At 41.6% G+C, this 18,522-nt stretch overlaps 1 protein-coding gene across 1 annotated transcript; it reads right to left on the bottom strand.

Moving 5' to 3' along the window:
- Nucleotides 1–823: 823 nt before the first annotated feature.
- On the bottom strand, nt 824–18,148 carry scn4aa (sodium channel, voltage-gated, type IV, alpha, a). Its single transcript, XM_078290701.1, has 25 exons — nt 17,897–18,148; nt 17,416–17,534; nt 17,143–17,232; nt 16,901–17,029; nt 16,668–16,759; nt 16,089–16,370; nt 15,934–15,997; nt 15,573–15,714; nt 15,216–15,413; nt 14,627–14,804; nt 13,854–13,973; nt 12,742–12,980; nt 12,463–12,636; nt 11,987–12,343; nt 8,448–8,912; nt 6,088–6,223; nt 5,719–5,873; nt 5,457–5,630; nt 5,175–5,297; nt 4,329–4,610; nt 4,150–4,203; nt 3,110–3,247; nt 2,849–2,953; nt 2,263–2,533; nt 824–2,124 (listed from the first exon to the last, which is right to left on the bottom strand). Exons 1-25 carry the CDS (start codon nt 18,146–18,148, stop codon nt 824–826), a joined length of 5,640 nt encoding a protein of 1,879 aa, XP_078146827.1.
- Between the last annotated feature and the right edge of the window lie 374 nt (nt 18,149–18,522).

Genomic DNA, 18,522 nt, shown 5'->3' on the forward strand with positions numbered 1-18,522 from the left:
CTCTATTGAGAGACATTTGGGAATTGAGTTTACATATAAATGTTATGGAACTACTTTTTAGATTTCTCACAAATGTCAGGTGAGTAAAACCTTGTTCTGTGTCTTGCCATTTCAATGTTGCTTTTTCACTGGACATAATCTATCGCTTCACAGGTTCTGGTCCACAGTGACCTGATGTTGCCTCAACCCAACAACAGCAACAAAAACTAGCATGCTGCTATAACATGCAGCTGGTTTTTGCCATTGGGTGCAGAGCTCTAAGCAACCAGTGTACATTCAATTCCTGTGGAAGAAACTAAATATGGCTTTAATTCACAACTGAGATGTCAATCAAAATACTTTTTGTCCCCACCTGAATGCAAGGAGACAAGCATCACAGGCACAGAAAAATGGGTTTGTACAGCCAAATTTGCTGGGTTGTACACTGAATTTATGCCTGTGTCATTTGACTTAAATATTCTTCTCATTTAACATTAAACAAAATTATGTTGATTTAAGGTTATTTACCACTCCCATCCAGTTGGTGACTACATTAGCTATCAATGGCTATCAGCAGAGAATCAAACCATGTACTCCACTTAGTTCTTAACTACCCACAGTCCAAAAAGCCGCTTAAATATCACATGAAAAAACAGGAATCATTTGTTAAGTTTATTCATCTAAAATGCAAACATTCATTAGCATTAGACATGTGCAATCTCTTCATCTCTCATGTGGGAAAAGTCAACTACATTAGCGACACTTTCCCTTAACTGCTAACACTACTTCCTCAATTGGTGAAAAAAACAGTAGGAAGACCTAGTTAATTCCCTTGTGCTGTTTGTTATACAATCGACTCTCGTAAGTTTTCCTGTAAGACGAAGACCTTTCGGTGCGGGGCAGAATGTAACACAACCTCACTGGTGATCTCTACAGGTACAACCATGAGATTCGGCCCGATGGGTTCTGGACCATTCTGGGCCCCCGTGGCGCGTGACAGTGTCTCTGGCGTGACAGGCTCTTGGCTCGGTAGGGATTGCAAAGCAGCCTGCTCCATCTCCTCTGCAAGGTCCGCGTTGCTCCCATAAAGCACTCCCATCTTTAGCGCGAGCAGCCCCTGTTTCTCTGGCGGATCCTCGTCTTCATCCTTTCTCTTCAGCCTCTTGGAGCGGCGCATAAAGGAGGCGTGGCGTATGGAGCGTTTTAGCAGGTGGTTGCGGTACGCCCTCTGAATGACCACGGCGGCCATCTCCTCCTCTTTGCGGCGCAGCGTCGTGGTAATGGGTGCGAAGGAGTCTGAGGTGGGGTTGCTCATGATGAACTTAGCCTGGATGCTCTCCCGCATCGCTGCCATCTCCACCGTATCTCCCAAGACCATCTCGGTGACGGCCAGCAGGATGTCCAAGCAGTGGATCCTGTCCCCAATCACCAGGGGCAGGTCCATTTCAATCAGACGAAGCCGGTTGGGCTTGGCCACCCTCAGCGGCTCCTGCAGGGCGTCACAAAAATCTGACAGCCGGCTGTAGTCGATGAACTGAGTGCCTTCCGTGTCAAACTTCTCCCAAGTTTCATTGAACATCTCAAAGTCGTCTTCGCACAGCGGGTCGCCGCTCTCCTCCTGGGCCACATTGAAGTTCTCCAAGATGATGGCAATGTACATGTTGACCACCACTAAGAACGAGATGATGATGTAGCTGCAGAAGAACATGATGCCCATGCCCGGGTTGCCGCAGTTACCCCTTACATCCGAGCCTGGGTTCTCAAAGTCTGGCTCACAGTCTGGATACTCCCTGTTCAGGATGGGGAGCAAAAGCCCGTCCCAGCCCGCCGACGTTGTAATCTCAAACAAGCAGATAATGCTGCCGCCGAATGTCTCAAAATTAAAGATGTCATCGATTCCAGCCTGCTTTTTGACATAGGCAAAGTTAGACATGGCAAATATGGAGAAGATGAACATGATGAGGAAGAGCAGGAGACCTATATTGAATAGGGCGGGAAGTGACATCATCAGAGCAAACAGCAGCGTCCGAATGCCCTTGGCTCCTTTAATAAGACGCAGAATCCTGCCTATTCTGGCCAGTCTGATCACTCTGAACAGAGTGGGTGACACAAAGTATTTCTCAATGAGGTCTGAAAGCATTATACCTGAAATAAAAGGAGATGCACTGCAGTTAGGGGGGGATATGTTTACATCCATGCATTGAATAAAGTCTGAACATAATTGCAATTCAATTTCCAATCAATATAATTCAAAGCTGTGATCTTAATGTATTAGATACCCACCAGATATAGACAAGATGACCACAACAAAATCAAAAATGTTCCATCCATTGGTGAAGAAGTAATGTCGGAGGGCAAACATCTTTAACAGACACTCTCCGGTGAAGACGATAATGAAGGCGATGTTGACTTTAAAGAGGAAATCCTCCTTCTCTGCACTTTGGTCATCCGTCTCCACCATCATGGTCACCATGTTGAGGCAGATCAGGACCATGATGAAGATGTCAAAGAACTGCTGACTGATTAAGTCAAACACCACGCCTTGGATTGGGTTCTTCAGGTCAGAGGGAGACAGGGGGGTTGGGAAGGCAGGGGACAGAAACACAAATTCCATGGGGTCATTTGGCCTGTTCACACCACTGCTGTGCAGAAAAGGTTAATGCTGAGGTTAGCGATGACACCGTCATGCCACGCATGCCGAGCTGATGTCTCATTGGCTTGGCTTCCCTTGTTGATACTTATAAACCTCAAACAATGCAGTTATATAACAGTTTAGATTCATTAGAAGAAAATATGGCATGCATCACAACACACTTATTACTAATATTATCACTGACTGAAATAAAAATGTGGTTATAAATGAACATACTGTTGGTCGTGGAATTGGCTTCTGCGGCTTCTTGGAACCAAGTTTCTTCATGGCGTCGTAGTATTTTTTTTGCTCCTCAGTCATAAAGATGTCTTTATCTCCAAAGTGCAGACACAACAGAATACAAAGATCATTATGGGGATCAAAATATGAAATGGCAACTGCTCAAAAATGCTTTAAACTGAAACACAGGTGTACTTTATAGAGAAATCTGGTATTCCAACAGTTGGAATTCCTTATTTCAAGCAATGTGATACTTATCTTTTTCTTTTGCTGGTTGAAATTGTCAATAATGACACCAATGAAGAGATTGAGTGTGAAGAATGAGCCAAAGATGATGAAGATGACAAAGTACATGTACATGTAGAGGTTGATCTCATAAGAAGGTTGATCCTCAACCTAAAAGGAACAAGAAATTTCATCTTATTAAAATATTTTTTTGAGGTGAGTGGGCAGCCCGCCCCTTCACAATTTTCTTTTTATTAGGTCGGAAATATGAGTGGGATACAGAGTAGGGGAGATCAGTATAGAAGGTTATGGTGGAATTCAATCCAAGCCAGGAAAGGCACGCGTTGATCCAGAGATGGGACTCACTTCACCATCACCATCTGCACTACAAGGTCTGATCATGTACATATCCAATTATGTCAGAATGCAGAGTGGCAAGAGAAGGCGAAGGGGAGGGAACGTATATGAACCCCCTAGCTAAGCAGCAGGATTTATTTTTTGGCTGCACTCCAAGAATTTTTTTATATGGCCAGAAAAAAATTGACTTAATGTACTTACTGTCTTTGCCACTGAAGACTATTTACTGCCCTTTATTTTCTTGTTCTATAAAATCATTTCAAAATACAGTTATTTGGGGATTTAATTACTCCATTCTTGGATAATTACTGAATTATTTTAAAGTAGAGAAGTAGAGAAAAATCTGATTTTCTTTGTGAATTAATAAAATGAAAATACTTGCATTCAAGCGCAACAACCTTTTTTGAGATAAATTGCCTTTATTTAAAAAGGTACTATAATTGCTGCAAGGGCTATTCTTAATACTATTAAGTCATTTTCTAACACACCAAAAGCAAAGTATATAGAGTGACACAATTTGATGAAACGGGGGTAATGTAGACAGACAAAAGAAATTCCAAATAATGACATAAAAAAAAGAGTTAGGAACCTGGTAATATCCTGGGAACAAACAATGCTTCATTCAAGGCTTAGTACTTAGGAAGACTGTAAAAGGAAGTTACCAACAAACTGAATGTTCAATACAGTAAAATATTGAAATTGTAAACAATAACTACCTCTCTTGAGTCAACTGCAGCATACATGATGTCCATCCAACCTTTAAATGTTGCCTGCAAACAGAAAGCATTGTTTCAAGGAAAATGTATAGATCTGTTTCACAGTCTATCGTACCAGCAGTGTGTTCAAACCACAACAACCTTTTTTTTGTGCATATCATTGAACCAGTCTTGCTCACCACTTGAAGCAGGGACAGATAGCCCAGTCCAACATTGTCAAAGTTGACCTTGACGTTGACCCAGCGGGCCTCCTGCGTGGCTTCTTTGATGGCCATGCAGTCGCTGAAGTTGTTGACCTCAGTCATGGGGAAAAGCTCCTCTGTGGTGGTGTTGACGCAGCGGTAGAACTTTCCAGCAAACAGGTTGACCCCCATGATGCTGAAGATGAGCCAGAAGATCAGACACACCAGCAGCACATTGAAGATGGAGGGAATGGCTCCAACTAGAGCATTCACCACCACCTGCCCAGCAGAGAGGATGTTGTTTCAATGTAAGCAGTTACTGCAGTGAAAACAACACTCTAAAACAATATCAGTCAACTGTATTACACCAATATGAACAACAATCATGCATGTTTATCCATGAGGTACTTTCACAACAGGTAGCATATTCATCTCAAAATATTCACACAATAATAATAGATTATGTATGCCAACATATGTCAAAAGTCAGGGAACTTTATGACATTTTTGGTTAGATTTAATTCCCCAAAGAGTTTTGTTTGCAAGAGTAAGTAACAAACTTGCTATGAGCCATTACTATGCTCATTCAATGCCATCAAAGTCACACTGGTAGGCTTACCTCAGTCAACTCTGTTACAGCACCCATGGTGTAAGCATGCAGTCAACAAACATGGTAAGGGAAAGCCAGTCAAGTTAGTATAAGAGTGCATTAAACATCATATGTTTGGCATCTTGTACATCAATGCTAGGCATGCAGATCATTCAAACTTTGTCATACAGTACTCAGGTATACTATGTGCATAAGTTTCAACATGAAATGAGGATCAATATCCAATAACTCACCCTCATCCCTTCAAATCTTGACAGTGCCCGAAGAGGCCTTAGGGCCCTGAGTGTTCTGAGAGATTTGATTGGTCCAAGATCAGAGTAGCCCAACCAGTTGGCACCTAAACTAATGAGGGAAACCTGTGGCAGAATCGAAACATTTCCTATTCAAGTGTTACCACTGAGTTTATCTGAAAAAACCTGTTCCATGCCAAACTGAAAATTTTCAACTAATGAAGAGTAAAACACTGTTGAATTTACACACACAGGCCAGCATTAAAACAAGATTTCAAAACTCACATCTACGATGAAAAAGTCCAACCAACACCAAGCGTTGGTGAAGTAGGTCTTGAAGCCATATGCCACCCATTTAAGGAGCATCTCAATGATAAAGACATAGGTGAACACTTTATCGGCATACTCGAGAATAATTTTGACGGTTCGGCGTCTTTCTATGTGTATGTCTTCAAAGGCCTGCCAAAAGTAGATACATGAGACACTTAAAGTCTTGACAGTATCATAAAACTTTTTCTAAATTTGTTGCACTGATGACAACACTCACCAGAGCTCCACTACTGAGGAGGATCATAAAGATGATGAAGGTCTCAAACCAGTCATGCTCCACGATGGTGAAGCAGGTCCTGCGGAGGTTCCACCAGCTCTTGCCTTTACCTTGTGTGATGTCAACAGTTAGACATGGCCAGCGCCTCACACAGTCTGAAGGGAGAGGGATATCAAAATTAACTCTTTGTCTAGTGTCATATCCATGATTAGTCCAAAAGATGCCAGATTGGATGTCTAAAAGGTGAGCACTGGTACTAATACCTGCAGCCAAATGATTTGCTATATTTCAGAGCAATTTCTGCATTTTTGTCTATGAGGGCACAAACACAAGCACTGCTATGAACAAAATACAGTGTGTTTATCATACCGTCAGTGAAGCAGGCCTCTGGTTCCACTGGCTCAGGCTCTTCCTCTTCCTCCACCTCTGGTTCAGGCTCAGGTGGTCGGTAATCCACTGTGCTGCACACTGAAGAATCCCCATCATCATCCAGCACACCCATCAGCTAGCCAAGAGACAAAAGAGGGGCTGAGTTACTAAGCCACCAGCAAAATGAAACATAATTACTATTTCCATGTTTTTTTTTCCCAAGCAGAAATCTGTTTAATCATCTTCACATGGATCTGATGGTAGCAGGGTTGCTTTTGGTCATAAATGTAGAGACACTCAAGATAATTTTGAGTTCATCTACAGAGTTACTCACTTTGACAAATCCTGGTAAATGATGTGCAGCTTGTAACATTTCCTGAAAAAGCACAGGAGCAGGAAAGGAACTGTTTTTAATGAGTGTTCATGAGCAGCAAGGCAACAAATGAGGAATACTCAAACATGTTTTTCCTCCTGCATTAATAAGGCTACATTAACTAGCCTCTTACAGGACGTGGCTGGATGGGAAATAGAACTTTATAAGCTGAAATGAAGTTTCTGAGAGAATAACTTTCTATAATTTTAAATATTTAACCTCAAAATATATACCCGTTTATTCCTATTGAGGATCAAGAGCCTATCCCAGCATGCATTGGGCTGAATGCAGGGAAACGCCTTTAACAGGTTGCCAGTCCATCACAGGGCAAACACACTGACACACAAAAACTCACACCTAGGGGCAATTTAGAGACAACAATTCACCTATCTTGCATGTTTTTATACTGTGGGAGGAAACCCACGCAAACATGGGGAGAACACGCAAACTCCACACAGAAAGGACCAGGGCCGAGATTGGAGAACATTCAGTCTGTACAAATAGCAACTGGGAATAAGGGGATAATGCCATACTGATATTTTTTAACAATCCCAGCTATTACACAAGACAAATACATAGTTTCAGCCCTAATGTAGACTTTCAAATTTTATGGGGAAAATCTAGCCGAAATTAGAATTCACATATAAATCCAATGATCAGTCCTGATCTGTGAACATGAATGAATTTCTCCCAAAGCTAGAAACACGAGAGCCAAGACTCAAGATGATGGTGTCATCAAGAGATAAATCCTGGAGCCGCTCCATTGACAGTGAATGGGAGGCCAACTTTATGGATGCAGTAACAGCAGCACCCAGGTTACGTTTACAGGGATACTGGCATGTTGCCATCTTATGGTTCATAGCTGTTAGTATTACAAGGACAGCAAAGCTCATAATCAGTGTTGGTACAAGAGCACACCCTCCATTGTTAGAGATATTATATTGCTAACAGGAAGAAGCTGTCCTGTTTCTCCATTTCTGCTGTGTGTCCACTGCAAATTTCAGCCCAGTGAACATCAAAATCTACTGACAGAAACTAAACATAGAAGTGACAAACATTTTCAATGGTGTCACCTTGCAAGTTCCCCATTGACATTTAATTCAAAGACTTAAGCCGCTGCAACAGCTTTCAGACATTTTTCCTTTGGTTGCTAAGAGTTTGAACTCCTGGCTGTTGGTGTGATGTTTTCATCAGCCATGTTCAGCTGTCAACACATGATGGGCGGTCTAGGCTGTCCTCACCATGCTGATACATCATCATGGAAGCGTTCATATCAGGAGGTAATACAAATAGGGACACGCAAATCAAAAATTGGCACTTCTTCTTATACAACCAAGAAGAGATCAAGCATGTAATTTGTGATAAGTTGCAACCTATTTAGCTCTGTGAATCCCAATACAAAAGCCTAATTTGCCAAGCCAGGTATTAGAATGGACTCCTGCATGAAAGTCCACTGACCTACCAAATGAGCTAAAACACCAATATGGCTGATGAATCTAATCACAAACTGAACTGTCTAAGCAAATTATGATTCAGGGGGACACATAAACATATATTTTGGTTTAATGCCTTTCTATATGACCACTCTGATTAATTATATTCTGATAAGTACAGCAGAGAAATGCTAGAAATATTTAAGACAAGAAATTCCAGGTTAATTCAAGCATCCACAGCCACTTAAAAGTTAGACTGTACAATCTTAAACCCTGAAATGATATTGCACACTTTGTCTTTACTCCACCTACAGAAAGGAATAAGGAAACATGATTTATTGCCAGCAATAATTCTATTTCTGATGATTGATTTGTTAATTTTAGGATGTACTATGCCATAGAGGGAAATTATCAAGCTCACCATCATAGATAGATAGATAGATAGATAGTTAGATAGATAGATCGATAGATAGATAGATAGACAGATAGATAGATAGATAGATAGATAGATAGATAGATAGACAGACAGACTTCCTTACATCTATTTTTCCTACCATGTGCCGCTGGTTATTTTCCTCATCTGAAATCTCAGAGGCGTCATCATCATTCTTGTCATCTTCATCATCCTCCCCAAGGTTTTCAAAGTCTGACTCTCCCTGGGCAATCGGCACATTGAGACTGAGCTCTCCATCCACTATGAATCCAGAAGGCCGGCCTTCAACTAAACAATTAGTTATCCCATCTGCCATTTTCAAACTCTGACTGGTGTCCAAGTGGTTCATTTCAATGTCCTCCATTTTATCGTCCGTTTCATCCGGCTGGCCCTCTTCAGGCTCCTTGGGCTTTCTGCCCAGTATCTGTAGGACTAATCCAACGATGAAGGCTTTGATCCAGTCGATGCCCCGTGTGATCCTGCCAATGGCTATCTGGAGGTTGTTCATCTCTCCGTCGTCGTCCCCTGCTGAGAGGTTGTCTCCGCTGAACGAACTGAGCAGCAAGGCCAGGAAGAGGTTCAGCACCTGAGGACAAAGATGTGGCCTGGACATGTGAAGGAGGGATGGAGGAATCGAGAAATATGCACTTGAAAATTTAAAGTTGACATTGGAAGCATAAAGTTAGATTTTCAAACAAAAGACAGTTACAGAACAGAAACAAATTCAAAACGCTGCATTAAGTAATGCCTCATGAAGCAACGATGCTCATGCTATCAGGCCTGTTCCTCTTGTACCTTCAAAAGATGAGCGGAAAAGTTGATTGTTACCTGATGGACCATGAAAAGTTGGAAAAGAAAAACTTTCCCATGCAGGATATGCATGGTCTTTCTTTAGTATGTTGGTCTATTTATAGCAAATAGCTAGAATTTATCTGCTTATGTGTGTAGTCAGTGATTGAGAATTTAATTTTCCTAAATGTGATAAATTTTTCTATAATTAAGAGTCAGTGCATACCAACTCCATTTTTGCAGTGTTTTGGTCCTATAAGAATTCCTGCTGGAAATGTGATAGTCAAATTGCAAGTGAAAACAGAGAATGTATCATGGAATCACTTTACTTACTGAGTATTGATACATGCTGATGTTTTTAATCACTGATCGGTCGCTTTGGCCAAACTGTGCCTACAACACTGACCTAAACACAAAACTCTGTGGCTCAAATACACATCGCGTATCAAGTTGGCCTTGTGATGGCACATCGATAAATATTATGTTGTCTGCCGCCTGTTGCAGAGGCAGCTATCTTTAGTGTCTAAAACCTGTTAGTCAATTTCTCGCTTCCTATTTCCCAGGTTTAGCGGGAGATCATGGTTACACGGGCCGGGGGCAGGCTGATCTCTTGCATTCCAGTGTAGGAGCTGTGAATCAGTAAGGGGGCTGAGGGAAAGGCTGAGCTGGACAAAACACAAGCCCCACAGCGAGGAAGGGAGGAGCTGGAAGGGGAGTGGGAACAGAGATGAGGAATTTTGGGGAAAAACGTCAGTTGTATCTAAGAGAGCAGAAGGACAGCTTAAAGGTGAACATCCATCAATTAAAGAATTTATATATGTTATCGCTATAGTCTAGGACAGCCGTTCAATATTTATGATCATGAACAACTTCAGACAACGAATGGAGGACTGACTTTGTGGATCCATGGAATGTTTGTGTGTATACGTGAAGAAGCTTTACTTTTTTTTATAGTGTTGTCACCAGATAATGTACCCTGATTCCCAGAAGATTCCCCCGGGTGCTTTCCCAGTTGCCTTTAATATCATTCTGCTTGGAGCAGTTCCAGCATGCCTGATAGCATCAGAGGCTGAGTCTTCATTTTCAGGTTTCTAGTGTTGAAAGAGAGTTCCTTATGTCCGTAAATGATGATTGGACTGTTTTATACCTTAGGAATTACATATAGCAATTCTAAAATGGAGTGGTTTTCCACTTAAAGAAGAGGAATTGGGGGAGTGGGGCAGGCATAAAGCCGATAAAGTATAGTAATGTAACAGATGCCGAAATTAAGAATAGAGATGAGATCTTGGGGTTTCAGGAATGGTTTTGGAACAAGAAAGATAACAGCAAACAGCACAATATGACCAGTATGTTGACCATGAAAATGAGAGTAAATCCACTGTGCTCAATATGCTGCAGCATTGATGAGGCAACGCGATTACCTCTCCATCAATTAGAGTTCAATCTGCTATCGCATGGCTTTTCCCCAACAGCCAGTCCCCTGCCCCCTGACTCTGCTCGCTCAGCTGTCTATGTTTGTTCCCTCTGTGGCGGCATGCTTACTTGAGCTGGATCTTAGCACTTACTCAAGGTCAAAACCACTGTTTGCTGGCTCATGTCATTTGATTTAAATAGAAACCCTCTCCCGTTAACTGTGTAAGTATGTAATTTGTCTTTGGGGCAGTGCAGACAGTGTGCATTTATGCTTAACTTTCAAGTATGGGTGTAGGGTTCGATGGTGGGGGGCGATGGGGGGTATGAGTATGAGACACAAAAAAGCCATGATAGTTTTGGCACAGTGCGGTGCAATGCTTTTGTTAGCTCATGGCGATGAGACATTTCCTTTTCATTTCTATGAATAACCCAACAGGAAATGCTTTGGGCTCTTGTCATTAAATATGATGCTTGATATGATGCCTGTATGTGATCGTCTGCATGTCCTTCTGTGAGGCCAAGATATAATGTCAGGGACAGTTCTTGCATGCTCCAGACATTGTGAATTCTTTACTTTGCACCATATGAGTTTTGCTGTTTCTTCATGCCAACTCACCCACACACTGTGTGAACCGAACAGCTTGATTCAACTGATTTCAATCAATCAGTTATTATCTATTTATCTGAATGATAGGTGTTAATATTCTTTTATATATACAGTATATCCTCATAATATCTGCGTTAACTGGGTCCATATACTGTATAACTCAGGTCATTTTCTTTTAGCACACTGTAATTTTGCAGTGTCAATTACATTACTGTTTCTGATTACCTGGCAAAAAATCTCTCTTGTGTGATGAGATTCTGTCATGGATATGCTGTGCTCATACTGTACTTTATTATAATGCTGTAATGCCCCCCAGTGGAAACAGTTTTATCCCCCAGCTGCCCGTCTGTCCTTGGCATCCCGCGGCTGCGGGGTTAACAATAGACTGCTGAGACTTGCTGACCACAAAATCTCCTGGCATTATAATATGATAACTGTTAGATTTAGAGAGATTTTAGAATACAGTTTGCCAGCTTTACAACTTGACAGTAGTGACAGTTGTTCAGAGTTTAGGTATTGCATGTGTTGTTGAAAGGCAGTGTATGGAATGACCATCTACTTAAAGGATTTATCTTGAATAAGCACTGACTATATATTTATACTGCCATTCATGAACCTCAGAGCACCATAGTCTTAACTTTAATTCTGCTTCAATACAGCCACAAGACATGAATAATTAATTTTATTTGACTCTTATTATATCCTAAAGGAGCAAATATTTCTGTCAAAAGAAATTGAATTGCCTACCAGAACTTCAGTCCTTTCTGTTCACTAATATACAGGTCAGACTGAGAATTCAGGTTTAAGGGTTAGGACAGTGATTAGTAGTGAATGAGCATTGTTGCACTTACCACCAGATTTCCGATGACCATGACCATCATGAAGACGACTAGGCACATCCCAGCTCCGGCCACCTCCATGCAGTCCCACATGGTCTCGATCCACTCGCCGCAGAGAATGCGGAAGACAATGAGGAAAGAGTGGAAGAAGTCGTTCATGTGCCAGCGTGGCAACTCACAGTCCGTGGCAATCTTGCACACGCAGTCCTTGTAGCTCTTGCCGAAGAGTTGCATGCCCACCACCGCAAAGATGAAGACGATGATGGCCAGCACCAAAGTCAGGTTTCCTAAAGCTCCAACCGAGTTGCCGATGATCTTGATCAGCATGTTGAGCGTGGGCCAGGACTTGGCCAGTTTGAAGACACGAAGCTACCTCCAACACAGGACAGATGTAAACAAGCAGAGTGACAAGAAAGACAGTGAATATTCATGGGAAGTAATGTCAATGTGGTAAATGGTTATTAAGAAATTCAAACAGTGTGTCTTACCAAACGGAAGGACCTGAGAACGGAAAGGCCCTGGACATTAGCCAGCCCTAACTCCACCAGACTGAGTGAGACAATGATGCTGTCGAAAATGTTCCAGCCGACTTGGAAGTAGTAATACGGGTCCATGGCGATAAGCTTAAAGACCATTTCTGCTGTGAAGATCCCAGTGAAAACCTAAAAGGGGGATAAATGTTCTTTTACATGGACTGACAAAATAAAGTCAGAGACGTTGGATCTTTTCTGCAATACGACATTAAATTTCAAGTGGTACATATTCACCAGATTCCCCACTGAGAGCATGTTGTCAAACTGTGGGGTCATGGGATAGTGCTCCATGGCCATGAAGAGGGTGTTGAGCACGATGCAGATGGTAATGGCCAGGTCGACAAAAGGGTCCATCACCACAAAGTGCACCCACTTTTTAAAGACCACCCAATGCACACAGCAGTCCCACTTCAGGAAGGTGTCAGCGAACTTGTACCAGCGAGGTGGACAAGGCCTCTGAGCCTCCTCCAGCTCTAGACGAAGACAGACAGAGAGAAAAAAAAGGTGTGTAGTTTCATTATTTCTGTAAAACAGGATAAACGAGAGGGATTATCAACAAGGGAACAGTAAGTGTAGATTCAAAAGCCCCCAGGAGGGATATGGGTGATTGACCAGCATTTAGTAAAGCAATATTATTTTTGCAGGTCACTATGAACTCTTGATAAGTGACAGATTATTGAGCATACTGGATATTTTAGGTAGGCTACCATCAATTCTTTATAAGTGTATGGTTTATCCCTTGGTGGTATGCAGGATACAGTTAAGGCTCTGAAACAGAATGCAATGATGAGTGACATTAAAATTAATGTCTTGTCTGTGCCAAGTCATAGTTAGGCTGAAATAGCCCAGGCTTAACGCCTTGAGGGCATGTCACTGAATGTTGACAGGAATCTCTCCCCCACACAATGTGATTAACACAACTATGTGGCAAACTCTAGACAATGCTACTGAATTGGCCTTGGATAACGGAGTGCACAATGTTAACAACTGCATGATAATCTAAGCAATTACAGCTCACATTAGAGCATTGCCTGTATGAACTCAGAACTAAGCCCCATCTACAGTCCGCTAAGGGACTTGACACTTCTCCTACATACTTATGCTCTGTTGCTTAGCCACAAAACAGTGCCTTGAAATAGACAATGTGGTATGATAATATAGATATTTTAGTGTGATCAAGCCCATCAAGCCTATAAAATCTTCAAAAATGTAAGTCTTAGTAGAGCAAAAGATTTTCAACTATATAGAGATACTGTATGACAATTAACTATGCTTTATGATTAGTATATGTAAAATGATTCCTGATTAGTCACAATGCCAAGTTTCTTTCTCCAGTGGTACTGTACCTTCCATGGCTGCTGCGGTCAGCACAGTCAAAGCACTAGCAGTTCTCTGTTTCAGGCCTGGTTCATCCAGATGCAGCTTGCTGTGCACAGAGCCTAATGACTTCTTCCTGCGTTCACCCTCTGTAGTGGACTGTAAGATACGTTGATAAACTCAGAATTCATCTAAACTTGTCAGTTACTAGCCCATGAGCTCACCACTAACTTCATAGCCCCAGAGAACCTCATAGTCAGAAATCAAAGTCAGCTCAATAAAGCTACTTGCCAAACTTGTCAAAATCTCTGGAGACACAGAGATTTTGGTTGGTTTGGCAAGTAGCTGGCTGGCAATTGTCTGACAGACTATGGGACACCTGACACCTTAATTATGCATACGACCAATCAGAGCATTCAATAAAAGCTGGGTGTAGGTGACATCACTTACACCAGGAAGTACATTTGAATTTTAAATCTGTTTGATTCTGTTGAAAGCCAGAGTCAAATTTCCACAGTGCTGACAGTTACAATAATTTGGGTGACTTTACATTAACAGGTCCTTTGTTAAATTATATAATGAAATTTAGAAATGTAATTCTCATTGCACTGGACCTTTAAAGTAAAGGTAAATGGATCAAAGGCTTTTTGAAACACCCAAATCCACTAGACCAATTATGCTGCATTCTAAAAACAATACATGAGTAAAATAAAGCCACCTGCATTTTCACTTGCACCTAGCCAAATTCTTGCCTTTGAAATTTTAACCTAACCAAGTAAACTATGGCAGGATGGTGAGAGACTAACCTCATCCAGGGTGGGCACTCGGTTGATGATCAGACGGGGAACGAGTCTCCCATTACAATCCTTGACAACTTCAGTGTCTCCAAGGCTCCGTTCGTCATCCGCCAACTCAGACGTTGTGTGAAGACTGAGCGACTTCCTACTGGTTAGAGTTGCCTGGCTCCCACCAAGATGGACCTGCTAGGTAACAGACACTTCTCATTTCGCAACAATGGACACTTCAGGTTCCACCTTTTAGCATTTTCAACACTCTTGGTATCAAGCTCACAACTGCAACTACTTCTTAATCAAACTAAAAGCATAAGCATAGCCATTTTATTGTAATTTTGTGCAGGGGACAAAAAAATAATTTCCATATTTTTGGCTGGGCAAGCAGGTGGCAGCAACCTCAGCTGGCAACCATCCAGTTTAATTAGCAGTAAGCTTAATTAGTTAATTTACCATGGAGGTTGGCGACTAGCTAGCTTGCTTTGATTATGGTAGCTCACACAGGCCACAAGTGTTGAGGCTGTAAACAGATGTCAGACTAAATAGAGACATATGATTAGCTGTGTGGTTAGCTGTCCCACCGTTGCTTGTGATAGCTACCTGCTCTTGATTCTTGAGTTGCTCTAGAAGCCGCTGGAACTCCTCCTCTTTCTCTCTGGCCTCTCTCTGAGTTGCCTCATTTTGTTCATCATAAGCCATGGCTACCACAGCCAGGATGAGGTTGATGAGGTAGAAGGAGCCCAGAAAGATAATCACCACAAAGAACAGCATGTACGTCTTTCCAGCTGCCCGTAGAATCTGTATATGGAACAAAAAGAAGCTACGAGAACTAAGGACACAATTTTAAATCATTTCAGGTTCTAAGTTTAGATTTTAAAATGAAAATGATGTGAGGTTTCATAATGTATGCCCACAGAAGTCTTTAATGAATTTGTTACAAATGAAAGAAGTGCCAACCAGCTGGAAAAGGTTCTCCCAGTAGTCCTGAGTCATTAGTCTGAAGAGAGCCAGGAAGGCCCAGCCAAAGGAGTCAAAGCTGGTGTAGCCAAAGTTGGGGTTCCTCCCAGCCTTCATGCATGTGAATCCTTCTGGGCACTTTCTGTCAATGGGATAGTGGTAAAGAGTCAGTTTGCTATGAATCCCTCCCTGCCTCTGAACCATCCCCCACCCTCCACCCTTCCATCTCTTTAAAAATGTGTAAGTAGCCAAGGCCCAGACATACTAACATAACATACATAAAAGCATCGCTTAAATGTAAGCTTTAAAAATTGACCAGACAAAATTAGCATGGTAGCATGGATGATATAAAGTAACATACCCAGCATCAGAGCTGTTTCCACAAATAAGAGCATCTGGGCTGCCTTCCAAAAAATACTGATTCTCTATAACCAAATCAGAAAAGAAACAGAATCAAATCCATTCCACTGAGGACAAAATGCTTAAAATAGCAGAGATGACTTGCGCTAAACCTACCAGTATTAACAATATATTCCATGAAGTCGAAAGTACTGTTGGAATATGCCGTATTATTGAAATCCATGGTATTATTGAAAGACAGGGTGTCGTTGAATATAGTGGAGTTGAAAAATGTTTCATTTGTTTGGATGGGCCATCGCACACATTTATGACGCAGATTTCCCATGAAAAGTTGAAGGCCAATAAGGGCAAAAACAGCAAGGGCAAAGACAGTAAGAATCATCACATCCACCATTTTCTTCACTGACTGGATCAAGGCACCCACAATGGTTTTCAAACCTGACGAAATACAAGGGACATGTCAACGAACGTCCAAACAGCTTGAAAACAAAAACATATGCTCACAAATATAACAAATTATTAATAAACTGTATAGTACACACTAAATAAGGACTGCAAATTTCAATGAAAAAATGAGAATCAAATGATGAAATGGCGAAGTTATATACTCACTCCATATATGAAGCTATATACTCACTTATATACTGACTCACACTCAATAAACATCTCCCACTTCTTTAGAACATAAAAAACAGCTTAACAACCAAGCGTTTAATACATAAAGGAAAAATGTACCAGGAATCACAGTAATTGTTTTAAGGGCTCGAAGTACACGAAATGTCCTGAGGGCTGACACATTGCCAAGGTCAACAAACTCAGTGATGTATCTGAGGAGAGACAGACACAATGAATCAAAGTCATTAGCCAGAGGAAACCCGATATATTCCTGTTCATAGTCCTATTCTGCACTGAAATATCTGAACTGAATAAAATAATTTGGTTAGATAAATGTGCGCTCAGATACTTACGCCATGCTGATCACCATGAAATCCAACCAATTCCATGGATCTCGAAGGAATGTAAAAGATCCAACACAGAAACCTCTAGACAACACTTTGGTTGTTGCCTCGAAGGTATAAATACCAGTAAAAACATACCTGGAAGGAAAGTGTGCACCATAAGTTTCTAAAGAACAAAACATCATGTACAAGTTGTAGTAAATTTAATACAAACATAACTGACAGCAAAAATACAACAGTAATATACTCACTCAACAGTTTTACTCCATGCTGGTGGGTTGCTCATGGTCATGAATACACAATTCGACAGAATGGTAATCATGATGAACATGCTAAATAATTTGATTCAGAGTTAAGGAAACTGACTTGGATATTACATATATACTGTATACTGTATATAAGCAGAATTGTCTCCTAACTTCATCTTTCATTCATCATTCACCACCCACAGCACTTCACATTTGGTTCAAACTTAAACACACTAAATAACTTGCAAACACTGGAAAGAGCAGCAGAAAGGATATGAATGTATGAGAATTTTGATGGCTCCTCTCCTAACAATACTAAAGGGGCTCAGAATGTAGCAAGCCGATTCAGCATTGAACCTGAAGATTGTGTTTCCTTTGGTGATTACAATGAATGTCTGAAAAACACAAAGAGACATTTTGTATATGGCTGCACACATATATTCCAACTTCTAAAATAACAGCAAAATAAATAAATAAGTGATGACAGTCTTGAAATAATACACTAAGATTCAACTGTAAATCATGCATACCAGTTATGTAGACGTATGCATTGCATGAGGGATATTGTTTGCAGCTGTAATAACTAATGGAAATATATGTCAAGTGATACATCCTGCCACATTACAAGGGTATGTAAGGAAGGCAGTAAATATAGAATGGGAGTCAAGCTCATTAAACACCAAAGTGTGCACTGTGGCTGTGCGTTTCAGCTGGGCTTTCACTGCTATCAGCTGGGCCTGGGTGTGCCGGGACTGACTTTCTGCGCTTTGTAGAAGGGGTCCAAATCCTCCAGAGGGGTGTTGAGCAGCTCTGGCGGAGGGTCTCCGTAGATCATGGGCAAACTCTTGCCCGCCTCCAGATCAGTGTTCGGGGCTGTTGGCCCGTCCTCCTCATGGCCGTCTACTTCTGCGGCCCTTTTCCTTTCCTCCACGAGCCTCTCGATCTCCGCCAGCGATTCTGGGGTGAAGAGGTGGAACGCATGGGTGCCTTGGTGAGGGAGCAGGGCCATCTTCGCATCGCGAAGGGATACCACCACACCGGGGTCTCTCTAGAGGGAGCTGGAGAGAGGGGGAGTGGTGAATACAGAGAGCACAGTAGTCACCCTGTCATACCCTGTCATACCCTGTCACCCACAGAACATTACCGATAGCAGTTCCATAATTTTCTCTGATATGATATGGTCACCAAACGTACTGTATATACACAACAGAGAGAGCTCAGCTAATATTGTAGAAATGTGACACAAAAATACAATTGAGCAAAACATTCTTTATGACAGTAGATGACATCATGTTACACAACATATCATTTACATACAGTAAATAAACCACATCAAGTTTGACACAAACCTCAAACAATAGACCAAATGCAGACCATATTAAA

This window comes from Centroberyx gerrardi, chromosome 20 (genome assembly GCF_048128805.1).
Source record: "Centroberyx gerrardi isolate f3 chromosome 20, fCenGer3.hap1.cur.20231027, whole genome shotgun sequence".
NCBI lineage: Eukaryota > Metazoa > Chordata > Actinopteri > Beryciformes > Berycidae > Centroberyx > Centroberyx gerrardi.

Bases quoted from the DNA above. Each gene is read 5' to 3' on its own strand.
- scn4aa (XM_078290701.1), bottom strand. From the start codon at position 18,148: ATGGCCCTGCTCCCTCACCAAGGCACCCATGCGTTCCACCTCTTCACC. The intron at 5,874-6,087 runs GTATGATAAACA...CTCTCCCTTCAG, and splicing joins AGAGGCCTGCTTCACTGACG to ACTGTGTGAGGCGCTGGCCA. The intron at 3,248-4,149 runs GTAGTTATTGTT...TGTTCCTTTTAG, and splicing joins CTGCAGTTGACTCAAGAGAG to GTTGAGGATCAACCTTCTTA.